Source organism: Sciurus carolinensis, chromosome 1 (genome assembly GCF_902686445.1).
Source record: "Sciurus carolinensis chromosome 1, mSciCar1.2, whole genome shotgun sequence".
NCBI classification, from domain to species: domain Eukaryota; kingdom Metazoa; phylum Chordata; class Mammalia; order Rodentia; family Sciuridae; genus Sciurus; species Sciurus carolinensis.
Window position 1 is genome coordinate 16,939,547 of NC_062213.1, and position 17,293 is coordinate 16,956,839.

The following is a 17,293-nucleotide window of genomic DNA, read 5'->3' on the forward strand; positions in this document are numbered from 1 at the left end:
AGGGAGGGATGGATAGGCAGAGTACAGAGGATTTTTAGACAGTGAAACTACAGATGATGATGAATCTGTTATTTGTCCAAACCCACAGATGTATATTGCCAAGAGTGAACCCTAATGTCAACTGTGGGCTTTGGGCCATGATGATGTTTTCAATGTAGGCTCATTAATTCTAACAGATGTACTGCTGTGCTGTGGGATTTTTAGAGTGTGGTAGGCTGTGCTTATTTATATGTGGGCATGTTATGTAGAATGTCTACCTTCTGCTCGTTTGGCTATGAACATAAAACTGTTATAAAATATTTTAAATTTATGATTACAATTTTTTTAAAATACAAGGACAATATTGTCACCACATCATAAACCATCCCAAACCTCACTGGCAAATTGCAGTGAGCACTTAGATTCACAATCATGGGTCTTGGATCAGTTGGAATTTAGCTGACAGGCTGAGCTCTTTGCCACAGGTCACATTTTCGTTCTGGGCACTGAAGCTGAAGAGGTACAACTCCTCAGTGCATGCTTACTCATTGTATCATCCAGATGACAAAAAGGCACATTGCCTATGGTCATCTCATCACATTGGCCTAAAGCAAGTCTGGAAGCCACGAACAAATTTTAAGAGCGGAGTTCTTCCTTTCTACTAAGAAACCATGGCAAGGGTACAGTTCTGTTAAAGGACGCTGAAGAATGAGGATCAGTAATCCAGCTCGGGCTGAAAATGAAAGTTAACCACCTTATGAACACCTCTCAGTTATGCAAATAAATTTCTAAAAAGTTAAGCTTTTACTTAGACTAATATAGAAAACTATTGAAAAAAATCCACTGACAAACATGAAAAAATATCCTCTAAAGGCAGATGTAGTTGAAATGATTTTCATTTGGATTCTGTGAAGGTTAAGAATGTGCAAATACAAAAATTTCTAAAGCATATTGAACACAATGTGCTCATATGGAGTTTTGGTTTTATGATTTATGATATGAAAAGTCACTAAATGCTATTTTAAAATATACATTTTTTTTTAAAGCTCACTGAAAACGGAGGCTAATTTGGAAGTCTTGAAGTCAATACCTAGTGAAAAATTAATGATTGAAACCGGTAAGTTGGTGTTTTCTGAACTTTTAAGTTTCATATTAAACCATATGAAAAAAAACAAAAAACAGCTAGAGAAGGAAATGTGACTTCATTGACATTGCTAAAAATCTTAAAGTAGCATGTTGAGCTTCAACAATTATACTCTCTTGAAGACTTAATTGGTGAAGAATTTATGCAAGTAGTTTTTATTTTCAATTTTAGAAGCTTGGCTAAGTATGATTACATGAATGGTATGAGTCTACGTCGTGCACAACCATAGAAATGAAATGATGTACTCCATTTGTGTACAATGAATCAAATGGAGTCAGTAAAAATAAAAAAAAAATTTTTAAATAAAAGCTTGGCTAAGCCTAAAAACTTAAAAGAAAAAAAAAAGCATGTGGGTGGGTGTCAGATCCATGATAATCTAATCAAAGAGGTTATAGTTATATGAACATTTAATTAAACATGGAATCTTGAACTCAGGACTTCACCCAGAGCTTCTATACTCAAAAATTTTACCAAAATGTCACTTATGATGTCTACTTCTGCATTTTAAATTAAACTGAGAAAACAAATTTTGTAAAATTTTAGAATCTATTTAAAATAAAAGAGGTAAAAGCTAAAATTTATCTAAACCCTTCAGCTCAAGGCTTTTATGCCACAACTTTACTAACATTCAAACTGAGCCACTCTGGAGAAATTAATTGTATTTCCTTGGGAAGACATGAAAAGGTTTTATTAAAAGTACAATATCTGTAAATGGGTAAACCTATTATAATGATCCAAGAAGTATTCAAAGCCAGTTTCACATTCAGAAATGGCACTATAGAAATTTATCTGAAATGTTTTTGTTAGAATTATATTTCTTTTAGGTTTATGTCTTTTTTTAAAAGCACTTATAATTTACAATTATATTTGTTAGGTTTAGGTCTTTTGTTAAATACAATATAAAAGTGAGTCTTAATATTAAATTGCAATTCAGGATTTTATCTCATGCTTTTCTTAGAACTGTTTTCAGACTGCTTTGGAAGCTGAATCATGGCTTGTAACTTAAAAGTTTTGTGTTTGTTTGATAATGTTTATAAAAAACAATTTAAAAACGTAAACCCTTTGACAGACATTTCTTTACCTAACTCTAGATGCACCTTGGTGTGGAGTCAAAAATACACATGCTGGATCAAAATATGTAAAAACTTCTTTTCCTACAAAAAAGAAGTGGGAAAATGGGCATTGTTTAAAAGATAGAAATGAACCCTGTCATATAATGTAAGTGTTTTACTTTTATGGTCTACAACCACAAAATGCCACTTAAAAAATGAACTCAAGGGACAGAATTCAAGTGTTGTAAAATCCAAGTCAAGTTCAGGTCAGTTTTTAACAAATGTACACCACAGTGGTACATGTTAGAATTGATGAACACATCTTCATGACCCAAAGTTCAAGTTCGGGTCAAAGACCATTTTAATAGTGATTTGGAGGAATCTGAATTTGTATCTATTGCTATATCTCAGCTCTTATGTTCACATCATCTCAAGTCAGTAATTTTATTACAGCAATGAAAAAATATTTGATTTTTTTCATCTGTCATTTTGTAGGAGCAGGAAAAGATCTTAAAACTATTCATATAATCACATTAACTCTTTTAAATTTATTCTTATGTAAATTCATTGCTACTATTCGTAACCAGTTATCCTTAGCAGACCTTTTATTAATGATACTTGCATTTTTAAACGACAATCTGAATAAGTTTAGGAAATCACACATTTCTTTAAGCCTTAGAGCAAATTGATAAGTGATAGAATTTCCTTTTCCCAATCAAAAAAAAAAAGGGCAGAACTTCATAGTATATTTCCTAAAATGTAGTAGTTCAGTCATTTTATTATTAATTATAGCACATGTGAAGACACTCGTGTCAGAAAGCTACATTAAATTAGGAAAGCTGGTTTTATCATTTTAATGGGCACATATCCAATTTAACTGGAACTATAGACATAGCAACTGTCTGCCTTGAAAGGAACTAGGAGTGCTGTAAGGTGACATTTCACTTGTTTACTAAGCACGACTGGGAGTTAGGCCAGTCAAAGACAAACACCTTGAGCAAAGGCAGGCAGAGAGAGGACGGGGCTGATTCCCAGTAAGCCTAGTGTGGGAGTAAGTAGGATGCATAGGTTAGGTAGAAGGCAGCAGGGTGAGGTGGTATTGTCTGAGCTCTTGTATACCAACCTTAGTTTTGACAGGACCCAAAGGATTTCAAGTAGGAGAAAAAAAATGATTTGAAGCTATCACTGCTTATCAGTGTGGGGAAGGACTGGAAAGGAGATGGGTAGTAGGGATTATACAGACCTTGCCTAACTGAAAACCTGTGTCTGGTGTGCTATATAAACAAAACATTAAATTCTCAAGGATAATATACATTTTTACTTTTTAATTATCATTTTTAGAATAACTTTAGCTTTAGGCCACTGAAACCACATAAAAATAGACTAGATGCAAGAGATGTTTGAAGATTGCCATAAACTTTGTATTATCAATTCCTTTGGGTGTTCACAGTTAAGATATCCATAAAGGGAACAGAAAACTTATTACAAAGAGTGTCTAAATGTTTCCTTTATACTAGAACCTTCTAATTCATGTATGAAAAACATTCTACCTATATATAATAGGAAACACTACTGATAATTATCATTTTAGGTAAAGATAGACCACTGGGCTATTCTGTCTTACAGGACAGAAAGTATAGGAACATAAAACCCTCACCCTCAACCACATTTTATTCTTCCTTTGCCGTAATTCTTAGTTGATCATGTAGCCATTTATACCACCTTTGAAGGACTGTTCTTCAAGCAATGGCTTAGTCTGTATAAAGAAAATTTGGGGTGCTATCCTCCCAATTGTCATTATACACATACAAATATAAGTAAAACCAAACCCAAAGTGGAAAAGTACTTACCCTTATTACATGCAATATACATATCCTCTTAATTTTTAAAATGCTTATCATGACTCACTGAAATGTTATGACCTACAGTTTTAAAAGCTGCTTCAATTTCACTGGGTTAATGCCATAATTGTGGCACACATAGTATAGAAGGCTGATTTTAAATGTATTTGATACTGTTTCTTGGTTCTATTTCAAGTCAGCTTCAGAACTTTGTCTCATTTAAGTTTTTCTACGATATTGCTAAAAACTTTAATAACTTTTAAGCTTATTGTGTTTGTTAAAGGAAGTACAGGCCTTCCTTTATGTGAAAAAGATGCTAATATACCTTTAAAACTGAATACATGCTTGAAAATTTAACCATCCTTTTTTGTTTTGTTTTAGTCAAATACTGGAGATAATGTCAGCAGTAAGAGATGAGGATCCACTTGAATTAGCCAATACGCTATATAACAACACCATTAAACTATTTTTTTCCTGACCCATTTAATTTATACATATTCCATTTTCCATCATGTATGTAAAAATTTCATGATAAGTTTTAATAAAGAAGTCTCTGGATGTCATCTAAATAGGTATCACTGCATATCATCATCTTCAATTCTATCCATAAAATCAGATCAGGATTTTTTATTTCATTTAAGGCTTTAGTTTAAAACAGTGGAAACCTAACTATACTCATTGTGTAATCTAATCAACCTGAAAAGACAATTTTATAATACTGCAAACAGAACGGCTGATTTTACCTAAAAATTAAATAGTACATTCTGGTTTATATCAAAGTTTAGTTGATATAAGCCTATTGCTCAACTTCGTCTATCTCATGACTTTTGAACCCAGCTCAACTACATTGCTACTCCAAGTTCAAAAAAGTTCTCAGTTGCTTCTAACTAGCTAATTTTTTCCTTAGTTTTAAAACACTCGATAGCCTTTCTCTTCAGTTCCAAATTTTTTCCTTGACTTTAATGTGATTTCCTGATTTGCAATTTCATTCTCCCACCCAATTTAAAGAAAAACTAGGGTCCAGAGTTAGATACATTATATAAATTCATTGAGGAATTTTTGGCACAATTGACGCACCGTATGATTATTTTATCTATTAAAAAGCTATTTGTTCAACTTTTGTCATAAAAACGTGAAAACATTTTATTCTATGTACAATAATGTACACAAATTTAAATAGGTCACCAAAGAGACCAGAAGTAATTAAAGAGGTATATTTACAGTAGCACATCACAGTAAACGGAAAACCATTCACAGATTCAACATTGATACTGTTTTTGTGCTTGGTTACACACTGAAGTGAAGCATATTACTCCATTTTGGATGAACTGAATTTTAAACAAATACCTCAATGATTAGTAAATGCTATTTTAATCAGTCAGTGTCATCATTAATAAATTCTTCAGCTGCTGCGCCTGTGTGCTGAATCCCTCCATTTCTTTCTCTTTGAACATCATCATCGCAATCCGTACTGTCGTCTTCGTTCAATTCCCTGTCGGATTCAGCAGCATCTTCCCTTATAGCTTCCTCTGGATTTTCATTTTCATTGGGTGCAATAAAGCCATTGTTGTTAGAGATATTTGCATTATCCTTACTGTCATCTTCGATGTACACTTTTTGATGGCACATTGGACAAGTATCTTGGATGTACAGCCATTTCCGAAGGCAAAGTGCATGGAAATAATGATTACATGGTGTAATACGAGCTGATGTTGTAAACTCATGATAGCAAATTGCACATACATCATCTATTTCTTGCAAGCGGCTCCCTTTGATTTCAGGAAGTGAATTAATTTTCTTAACAGCAGTTCTACGATTCATAAATGTCTTCCAGCCATTTTTTGCTTGTAAGTAGATGTTAAAATAGGCATGTAGGCACATCATACAAGCCCGGATTTTACTTCCTGACTCAAACATCATAGTATAAGCCCCATTTCCAAACATTACTACTCCAAATATAAATTCAATAATATTGCCTGTTGAACGAACATAGTAGACGTAATCATCAAGCTTTTCCCAGAGGACATTATAATAGCCATCAATCATGAACAGCGTATAGACAGTGAGAGAAACAATTACTTTTAAGCAGAGTTCCACACAAAAGGCTGTAACTGCAAACAACCATGTATTTAGTGCATAATGATGCCAAAGAACATAACTGAGTAAAACAGGAAGAATAAACAGGCAAGCAGAGACAAACAGAACAGGAAAATGTCTACGAAAAGATGATACATGGGAGGCACTCAGAGACATTAATACAGGGTCTGTCATTCCATGGATGAAATGCAGGACTGCAGTTAATAAAAGGCACATGTTTCTACTTAAGCGAATAAGTCTCTCTTCTGGTCTCAGCCCACTTAAGCCAGTCTGAAGAGCCAGAATAAAAAATAAAACAGGTGCTACAAAGCCAAGCCTCCTGTCATCTTCTTCAGTTGATCCAATAAAGGCCAAGATTCCAAGCCCCAGATAATGGGCTATTGAGGAAATTACAGCACTCATGCCCAGGACAGTTAGTGTAGAATCACATCCACTAATTATAAGATTGCAAATGAGGTCCCAGAAATCATCCCAAGAAATAAAAAAGGACTCAGTTTCATTTGCCATCCTTAAAATGTACATTAACACTGTAGCCTGAGCTGTAATTCTTGTTAGCCAGAAGACTCGAAGTATATCTGGGAAACGGATCCTCTTCCATGTGTCCTCCATCAATAACTGTAATCCATAAATTCGATACATGTGCCTCACTAAAAGATAAACATATCGTGTGGAATAATAAAACCACTTAAGTTTCACTGCCAACACAAGCACTGTATTTAATATGAGAATCAACGAAGAGGTAAAAACTAAAGTCTCTCTGATATGCAAGGGTAGCTCTGTGATTAAGCCTATTACAGGAACCAAGAGATCCAAAATAATTAATTGTGAATAGATGGAATGAATCTGGAGTAATGTGATGTATCCAATTCCAAATGTTAGCTGTAAAACAATGAGTGCCATCCATAATGAAGGCCCTTTTCGAGGAAGCAGCTCAATTCCAAAAGCTGATGTGTTGTAGGCACCATAGAAGTCAATGTGCAAAGAAGCATAATAATTCACCAGCACTGAAGTTACAGCTAAGAGAAAGGCTGAGCTGTACATGTAAAACTTGAAAAGTGATCGCTGTGACAAGATAAGAACAATACTGGATACAAATATACCTAAAAAAGAAAAGAAAAAGGTCATTTGAATGAAATAAAGTATGTTTTATACTAGTAAGTGTTACTTAACAATTAGGACTATTTCCAAAGTTACAAACATTAAGCCTTAAAACAATTTAGGCTTAAGGATCAATAAGATTTTTTAAAGTCAGGGTACAAGCAAACCTAAAATTATTTTTAAAAATCTCACCCGTTATTTTCTAATTTCCAAAGTAATTCCATCACACTGTATGTCAGGCATGAAATTTTGAAATTATATTCAGGACATATTTGTAGGGATATGTACCTTTGAACTTATTAATTCAAAACTCAGAAGAACATGTCCTTTGTAATTTCATAATCATTAAAAATTTAACTCCATCAAAAACTTAATTACAAACACCCCAAATGAAAAACATTTGTTTCCATTAAATCTTACAATTCTTTCATTTTAAAAATCTTCTTTAAGAAATCAAGTTTTACATTTCCTCCTAATTCCTCCTTTTCTTCCAGTTGTGAATCCTTACCAGCTCTTATCTTTTTCCTGCTCTTTAAATTTGAGCATTCTCCAAAGGTTCCAATTCAGTTTCGTTTTTTTTTTTCAAACATACTTTCATTCAGATTTCAAAAACACTAAGTTCCCTTTTCCTTATGCATTACTGAATTCATTTCTTCAAATAGCCAACCCTTTTTATTCTTCAAATTACAAAAATAACATTCAGAAAATTCAAACATGTTAAAAAATAATGGTAACATTCCCCTCCCCCACTCCACATGTGACCACCATATAAACAGTCTGATGATGTACACTGGACACATCTTTCTTTGTGCTCTGGCTAAAGATGTTTTTTAAAATGAGATTACAATAAACACATTATACAAGGTTTTAACTTTGGGAATGACATCCAAATATTCACCTAGTTCAACTCTCTTATGGTTTGGGTTTTAAATGTCCTCCAAAAGGTCATGTGTCAAAGGCTTGGTCCCCAGTGTGTCAGTGTTCAGGGATAGGACCTTTGGGAAGTGAAGGAATCAGAAGGGCTCTGACTTCGTGAGTGGATTAACCCATTTATGGACACAAAATTTAATGGGCTACTGGGAGGTACTGGAAACTTTCTGAAGAGGGGTTGGGTTGAAGGGAGTAGGTCACTGGGGGCATGCCCTTCAAGGGGATGTTTTGTCCCTGATCGCTCTGTCTGTCTCGTCCGTCTCCTTCCTGGCTGCCATGTGGTGAGCAGCTCTGCATTATCACATGCTCCTTGTCATGATGTTCTACCAAAGGCCCAGAGAAAATGAAGCCAAGTGACCGTGGACTGAAACTTCTGAAATTATGAGCCAAAATAAACTTCTCTTTTAAGTTGATTTTATTAGGTATTTTGTCACAGACAAAAAGTTGACTAACACTCCTACATTATAAATGCAAAACTCAAAATTTCTAAAGCCTAACTCATTTTAATCCAGAATGAGCTTTTCCTTGTGATATTCAGTTGAAGGTGCTATTATTATTCCTCAGTAAAGCTACAGGCCCCACTCTCTCAAGCTTTGCCAATTAGTTCCTAAACTCTACCAACATCTTTTTCTCCTTTTTCTTAATGACATCAAATCAGTCTATCTAAAAACTCATCTTTGTTCAAATCCATCCAAAGCTGTCACCAAATTGCCTTTACTCATTTCTTTGCTCAAAATAATTCTTCAGTGGCTCTGAAATTACAATCAACTAAAACCTACACTCCTTGTCCTCGCATTCAAGGATCCAATTTGCTATTTGCTTTAGAGCTCAACATATGCACAACTGCACACAGACACAAATGTGCCATGCTTCTGTTTCTCAAACATGTTCCTTTCTCTACCATAATTACATCTGTGTTTAGAATTCTCTCTGCCCCACCAGCTTCCCCAAACTGACTGGTCAGATCTACCCATTCTAGGGACCCACTTTCTTTGACAGTGGCTGATCCTTCAGCATACCTACAGAATTTAAGTGAATCACCTAAAAGTCATGTACCACCTGAAATTGCAGTTTGTACTTATCAGTATCATCTGCCTTATTATACAGGGGGTCCCTGATAGCCAGCAAGGATTCCACCTTGTACATCAACAGATCCCACAATTCTGTATTACAAAATAAGTTCAATTACTACTCACTGGAGAAATAAATTGTTCTGTCATCTGGACTAGTTTTTTAAAGGCATTCACAAAATACAGCCTGCTTGAAAAATGAAATTTATGAAAGGGTAAAACAAAGCTGAGATACTACAGCTTGGGATATAGAAAAAGCAACAAACTTCAAAACAAACACCCACCTGGCCATTGTACTGCATGCAGTCAAGAAAGATGCTGCATGTTACAGGAGAAGCATTTCCAAACATGTCACACACAAAAGCAAGGGCATGTTCCACTTCCTTTAGGTGATGATTTTGCCCATAGACTTAAAATTTATCCTGTGCCTATGTTACAGGTCACTTGTGAAAAAACCAAAAGGACACAAGTGACTGGATGATACACAAACCTCTGAATGAGAATGACCTGTTTCCCATCCCAGCAGGCCTCTACTATGTTCCCAAAGAGCAGAGACCTGGGCACTTTCAGTAGAAAATGGAATTTTTTTTTCCTTTAAGAAACTTTTTTTCATGCAAGGTAACAAGGAAATGGAATGAACTCAGCCTACTGTATATTACCTGTGATCTTACTTTATGTAGAAAAACAAAAGTCAGTACTTTTCCTGAAACAAAGCTGAACTAATCATCTAAGCTGAGTCAAAACTTAAACAAAATAACTTCAGTTCTATTTTATTCCACTTAAAAAGAAGAAAGTCAACAGGGACTATAAATGATTTTTGTCAATGTACTATTCCAGTTGGTAAATTAATCATATCCAGTGACTATTCATGAGCTTTGCTGTAATTTTATAACCAATCCTTTTTATTCTAATGTTTTTTTCCCTGAAGCTTATTTTTTACACACAAATAAAGGAATGATTTGGGTGTTAGATATTTCTGGATAAATAGTACCACTCTGCTTTATGCAAATATACCAAAGCAAAAACAGGGAAAGGCTAGGATAGGATAAATAACATGGTGAGACTAACAGCCTCAATGTTTGGATGTGATCTAGCAAGTAAAAATCTAAAACTACTTTTTCCTGACTAAAATCACACTCCCAAAGTATAATAATGAGTAAATATTTCAAGACTAGCTTAAACTTGTTTTAATTCCTAACCAAAGTTTATTGGTAGAATAACTTTTAAATACACATGTTCCTTTATTTGAGATGTGGGAAGAAACAGCTCTCATTTTACAGAAAAAAATACCTGTTCTCCAAAAGTTATAAGTCTTCAAAGTAACATTCCTTCTGGTGACCTTTAGGGGGTCATTTTTCATAATGTCAAAGTTTCCTTGCATTTTCATAACTTTAGACATGTAACTTTTGGTACTTATCCTGTAGGTCTATGAAAATAAAGCCCAGGGATAGTTTTTTAGAAAGACTTATAAATGACCTGCTTTATAAAGAAAAACCACCTTGGGACACTGGAGAACAAAACCATAACTCAGAGATTTCAGTCCAATTCTCCAGTGACCATAGTTTCATTGCGGTCGCAATGTATGAACTGAATTCATACAATCTGAACTACCAAAACCAAGCAAATAAGAAGGAAAGAGGAGGAAAAAACCCCACCATGCATTTACACAATGAAAAGTTAACTTTTATGTGTGTGTAAAGTCTGTTCACTCTCAACCTCCTCTTCTAAAAACTTAAAATTAAAAGGAAATAGGATATAATATTTACAGTTCTCCAGCTCCCTTAAATACCTTTAAAGTAGGAGGCTGGGGCTGTGGCTTAGTGGTAGGACGCCCACCTAGCATGCGTGAGGCCCTGGTTTCGATCCTCAGCACCACATAAAAATAAAATAAAGGTATTGTGTCCACCTACAACTAAATGTATATTATTATTATTATGTTAAAAATACTTTTAAAACAATCTAAAGCTAGCTGTGGAAAACATTTCAAGATCTGATAAAGATGGAGAAGCACAGCAATAAATGTTATTAGTACCTTCACCCAAGGTAGCCCTAAGCAATGAAATTTAGGACGACATAAATAAAGCATTGAAAAACTGTTAGTATACTAAAGAAAAAACTACAAAAAAACTACATCACAAAGACAAATTTGCTATCAAATATGCTATCAAACTTTTCACTTTTGGTTAAAAAAAGACCGTGATATCCTAAAACTTTATTCATTACAATTTTTTTAGCATGCTGGTGCACACCTGTACTGAGTAACTCATAATGCTGAGAGAGCACGATCACAAGTTTGAGGTCAGACTCAGCAACTTAAGACCCTGTCTCAAAATAAAAAATAAAAAGGGCTATGGATGTAACTCAGTGGTAAAGCACCCCTGGGTTGAATTCCCAGTACCAATAAATAAATAAAGTTTTGCCTTTGACTAAAACTGTAACATGTTTTTATTAGAAGTATGTAAACATGGATTTAGGGGAGGGGAAAAAAACAAAGAGCCAAACCCTATTGTGGCATTACATGAAGAGGTAACCAAGTTTTTCTAGTCTCTTACCTACCTATAGTATTGTAAAATAAGTATTTGGTCTTCATCCAGATTCCTAACACATTGCTCCTAAAATCTTTGGAATCCAGAGATATAAGACTGTTTTGTATGCTAAGGAGATGGCTGAGGGGCTCCTGGATAGCCTCAGATGGGGGCTGGTTGCTAACCAAATGATTAGAAGGCTGGAACGTTCAGTGCTGCTCCCACCCCTCAATTCTGAGGAGGTAAAAAGGGTTGAAGGTCAAGTTGCTAAACCAGTGGTCAATGATATAATCAATCATGCCAACATAATGGAGAGCCACAAAACCCCAAAAGGACTGGGTCCTGGGGTCTTCCAGAGAGCTGGGTGCATGGAGGTTCCTGGAGAGTCACGGGTCCAGAGAGGGCACCACACTACTCCCTTTCTTCTCCCTGGCCTGTGCATCTTTTCCATCTGTCCATCCATCTGGTTGTACAGTCTTTATAATAAATGGTAAATGTGTGTAAAGAATTTCCCTGAATTCTGTGAGCTGCTTTATCATACTAAGTGAACCAAGAGGGGTCACCCTGATTTACAGACCATAAGTCAGGAACACAGGCCACAACCTGTGCTTGTGAATGGTACCTGAAGATAAGAGGCAATCTTATGGAATTGAATCCTCAAACCAGCAGGTTCTGATGGTACATGTCAGGCATTAAATTGAAGGACACCCAGTAGTGACCACTAAAGAATGTGTTGTAGAAATGGTCGATAGGAGAAATCCCCACACACATTTTGGTGGCCAGAGGTGAAGAATTCTGGGTTGGTGAGAATAGGATAAACACCCCTATATTATGCTATTTTACTAAGTTGCTTGTACATCTTGACAAATTAAGCACACAGTCATACACATACACACCTTTTCTGCTTTCTTTATGCTGTTTTTTTTTTTTTTTTTTGGATTAACAGGATTCTAATTTTAACCTCATTTATCAATCTTTATTTTCTACATTTGCTTTGATGTATTTCTAAAGTATTTCCCCCTTACTCTAAGGTTGAAAAAAAATTCACATTTCTTCTAAAAACTTAAAGTCCACATTTCACATTTAGCTATTAGGTTCACTTAGAACTGACTTTACAGACATGAAGTAAGGATCCAGTAAAATTTTTCCCTATGAGTAAGTAAATGACCACTAATTAGTCCATATTTACCTCAATGTACTTCAATTCTACCTTGAAACACATCAAGTTTCTAAATATAGATTGAAGGACTATTTCTGGACTATGTCTTCTGTACTACTGGTTTATTTGTCTATCCCAGTGATTTTCAACCAAGACTGAATTTTTGCCCCACAGAGGACTTACGGCAAAATCCAGAGATAGTTCTGCCTGTGTGCAAGTGGACTGGAGGTGTGCTACTGGCATATAATGGGAAGAAAAATCCTATAATACACACAACAGCACCCTCCCAACACAGAATTACCCTGTGTCAATAGTGCCACTGTTGAGAAACACCTGCCAGTCTGGATTACTTCTGCTTCACTTGCTCACTTCACAGGTTTTCTGGTATCTTTCTGCAGCACCAAAATTAACTATCTCGTTCAGCACCAAAAATAATGATCTCATTCTTTTCAAGAACTTTATCATATGGCTAGGCCTAATAACAAAGAACAGATTTGCATCTAATACACATTAAAGTTTGAGTTTGTTGTTTTGTTATTTCCACTAGTGCTCAAATGAGTATCCTTGCTCAAAGTCTCTGTACAGCTATAATATCCAGGTCAAATACATAGAACTGGAACCATGAGTCAAAGGTATAGAGAAAATGTCAGTTGACAGTGCCAAATGGTTTTATAGAGAAGTTGGAACCTACCAAAACCATATAAATTTTCATATTTCAAATAATAAATAACTTGGCCAAAAGTACTTTTTAATCACACCTCAAACTCTTTACCAAATAAGTGAAATTCTGTTATGAATGTAATTCTTTAATGATAGATAAGATTAAGTCATGCTTGCTTCTGCTTATTGGCCATGTTCATTTTGTTTATTGTGAACTGTAAGGCCCATTTTTCTATGTGAGTATAAGGTTTTTAAAATTTTTTTTAATTAACAGAATAAAACTCTTACAATCTTTCCCTCAGTTTGTCATTTTTAAGAAAAAAATTTTTTTTGGGGGGTAAGCCTCTGCTGGGGATCAAACCCAGGGCCTAGCTCACATACTAGGCAAGACCCCCATCACTAAGCTACACCTCCAACACCAAGGATTTTTTGTTTTGTTTTGCCATAAAGAAGTTTTTCATTTTTATGTACTCATATTTGTAAGGTATATCTTCCCATGTAATTTCTGAGTTTTCTTTTATGTTTAGAAAGCCCTTTGCCACCTCAATGAATCACCTACCACCATGTGAGTAATACTATTAAAACAAATTCCTATGCATGCATTTTCTGCCTTGGATATAAGTTTACTAATTCAGCATTGTGCTGCTCTAAATTGAGTTTCATTTAGCATTTAACACTTTCTAAGAGCCTTAGGTTCTTAAACATTCTATATATTGTCCTGTGACTTTTTCTGAAGCTCCAAAATGAGATGCTTTACCTTCTGACCTGTTGAAATCTCAAATTAGTTTGATACCCCAAGTACAGCTGCTGTACCCTTTTGTAGGCAGAAAGGAATAAAAACTTCAAACACTACAAAAACAACGAAAAAACTGGTAATGCTTGAAAAAAGGTAAGGTTGACAAGTACTGAGTAGTCTGAGAAGCCTATAACTATAGGGAAAAATGAAGCAAGAAAAACTAATTTCAACTACCATTAGTATCGTTTACACACCCACCTGTCATTTTAAAAAAAACATTTGCTTTATTTGGAGTTAATGTTTTAGCACCAAAGTCAGTATTTTTCATTCTTACAAACATGAAAAATTAGCACAATTACACTGGCACAATATAAGGAATATTAATTTCTCATAAAAACTGACCCAGATAATATTCTAAGGTCAAAATTTTCAAATAAAACATTTTGCTGATGTCTTCAAAAGACCAAAATATATGTAACAATGTATGGTTTTAATTGAAACATTAAAATATTTCCTGAATAACAATGTATGGTCTTGACTGAAACATTTTTGGAAAAGTGAAGAAGCTTGCTAACAGCTAACACTTAAAGTGTCTTAAAAGGCTACATCCTAACTCATTTACTGTTCTAAGCCCTAAGAGATACATACCATCATTGTCCAACTTAAAAAAAATAAATAAATAAAGCCTACATACAGAGCAGTTAAGTAACTTACCAGAGAGCTCTCTGTAAACTTTCAAATATGAAACTTCCACAAATATAAAAAAAAGAAGCATAGAAATTATAAGGAAAACATTACTTTTGTTTAATGTTCTTAAATTACAAATGATTTAATTAAGGAAAACACTCCTTTTTTTTTAAAGCTGCATGGTCTGAAGCTCAACAGAGTGCTGCATTAAAACACCAGGTCCCTAAGTGTTCTCAGACAATGTGCAGTTATTATGCTATAAGGACATTCAAGGCAGTGGCTACACTATTTCTGGAGTGAATATGCAGAATTCTCTCAAACACAGTCCCATTTTTGCCACTATTAACACAGATAGTACATTTTTTCTGAAGACAAGTAGGAATGGTTGGAATTAAGTAGCCAGTGGATTACTGAGAAGCCTTGTACTAAAAAACACATTTACATGGTTTAGTTTTAAGATCAATCTGTAAACATTACTACACCATTCTGTATCTGAATTTCAACATACCAGGAGCAAAGTAAGCCATACTTGATGTCAAAAAAATCTTGAAGCCCAGGCTCTGGCAAACACATACCAGCTGTGTACCAAAAGCAAACCACTTAACCTTTATGACCCTCAGGGTTCCTCATTTGTAAAATGAGAACAAAATCACACACCTCTGAGGAATGTCTGATGATTAGGTAAAGTCCCAGGCAAATGTAAAATGTTCTTTATTGCTAAGAAAAAAATTCAATTTTTATTGTCATTCCTTTTTTTGTAAACATAAAGCAACAGATGGTTTGTAATTCGGAAAGGGTTGGTAAGGATCGGTATCAGCCTGCCCTAGCAAATCTTCAAAAGCACTAGCCCCCTAAAGATTGATCACAAGAATTACCACATCAACAAAATTTGCCAAGTTTCGATTACTGAAAAAAATTCTTTTACACAAAAATGCTTCTCACTATGGTGATGTAAGTGAAGATGGGAGATGGGGCGTGAAACACAAAATTGCTTTTCACACTCCATCCACATGCAGAAGTCTTTCTTGCAAATGCCAATACCTTCTCGTTTATTCATGGAAAATGTTAGGACTTGGAAGTACCACTTTCTTCGTGAGGATTTTTGGTAACGGTTTCAAGGTTTGACATTCAAAACCCTGTCTCCTTGGCTTGGATGTCATTTACAGCAGGCACTTCACGAGCTGGTGGACACGCGGATGCGGAATTGACAACACACAAAAACTCTGCATTTTGAAAAGGGGACACTGAGGCCCACGCGCTGGCACAAGTCCAAGGTCACACGGCGAGACCAGGACAAGCAGACTGCTGTTTTTTCCAAGGCTGTCGCATAGGACGCGGCGAACCAGCACTTATGCCCCAAGAGACAGGGCAACGAGCCGCGCGCTCTCACATGCATGCTTTCCCTCGGCCTCCCAGGAGCCGCACCGAAGTGGGCTGACTCGCCGAGAACCGCTCTGCTGTCAACTCTGGGACAAGTGTCATTTCCTGCCCCTGCCACCCCGCAAAAACGCCCCTCTGGGGGATCAAGCCGCGGGTCCCCAAGACGCGCGCGGCCGTCGGCCCCCGGGGGCACGTCGCGGCCCGCGGGCTACCCCGTCTCCTTACCAAGGAGCCGGAGAAAGATCTGGAGCACGATGCAGAACCGGCTTTGGCTGGAATCGTAGTAGGAGTTGAAGATGGCGTCGATGATGTAGAGGCAGGGCACCCGGAGCGCCACCTCGAGCGCCGCCCAGACCTGCTGATGGGCCATCCGCACCTGCTGCTGCGGGGGCCCCACCGCCGCCATGAGCCGCTGCCACACCGGGGCTGGGCGGGCCGGGCAGGGCGCGCGGGGCAGGGCCCGGGACCGCGGCCGGGGCGGGGGCTGGGCGGGCGACTCCGCCCCCACCCTCCTCCTCTCCTTTCTCTCGGGCCCGCCCCGCCGCCCGCTCGCGTCTCCCGAGCTGGAGCAGGCGGCGGAGGCGGCGGCGGCTGAGGCAGCGGCGGCGGCGGCGGCTCCCCGGGAGGTCTCTGGGTGTCGGTGTTTCCGGCTGGCTATGGTCTGGCTCCTCCTCCCTCCACCGCCTCCCCCGCCCGCGGAGCCACCATCTTGACCCCGCCTGCCTCTGCCGTTGCTGCTGTTGCGAGGCCCAGGGGCTGCGCCCGCGGTCACGCGAGAACGTGGAGCCCGCGCCGCTCCCTGCGTCATAATCGGACGCTCCCCACGCCGTCATCACGCACGGCGCCAAAGCGACTCAAAGCGTTGCCATGGTTTCCGCCCATCTCCGCGGTCCGCGCCGCCTTGGCGCCACCGTGTGGCACTCGCGTTCCCGGGA

At 37.1% G+C, this 17,293-nt stretch overlaps 2 protein-coding genes across 7 annotated transcripts in view; one reads left to right on the top strand and one right to left on the bottom strand.

Moving 5' to 3' along the window:
* The window catches only part of Tatdn1 (TatD DNase domain containing 1), a 33,534-nt gene extending 27,943 nt beyond the window's left edge, over window positions 1-5,591 (top strand). For all 6 annotated transcript variants that reach the window (XM_047522296.1, XM_047522305.1, XM_047522329.1 and 3 more), the window contains 3 exons: window positions 1,026-1,096; window positions 2,215-2,341; window positions 4,398-5,591. In XM_047522296.1, coding sequence (XP_047378252.1) covers window positions 1,026-1,096; window positions 2,215-2,341; window positions 4,398-4,494 — 295 coding nt within the window. In that variant the 3' untranslated portion in view covers window positions 4,495-5,591. The remainder of the gene's footprint in view (window positions 1-1,025; window positions 1,097-2,214; window positions 2,342-4,397) is intronic.
* On the bottom strand, window positions 5,216-17,087 carry Rnf139 (ring finger protein 139). The gene is made up of 2 exons (XM_047522270.1): window positions 16,584-17,087; window positions 5,216-7,213 (listed from the first exon to the last, which is right to left on the bottom strand). Exons 1-2 carry the CDS (start codon window positions 16,762-16,764, stop codon window positions 5,391-5,393), a joined length of 2,004 nt encoding a protein of 667 aa, XP_047378226.1. The 5' UTR covers window positions 16,765-17,087; the 3' UTR covers window positions 5,216-5,390.
* Window positions 17,088-17,293: the final 206 nt, after the last annotated feature.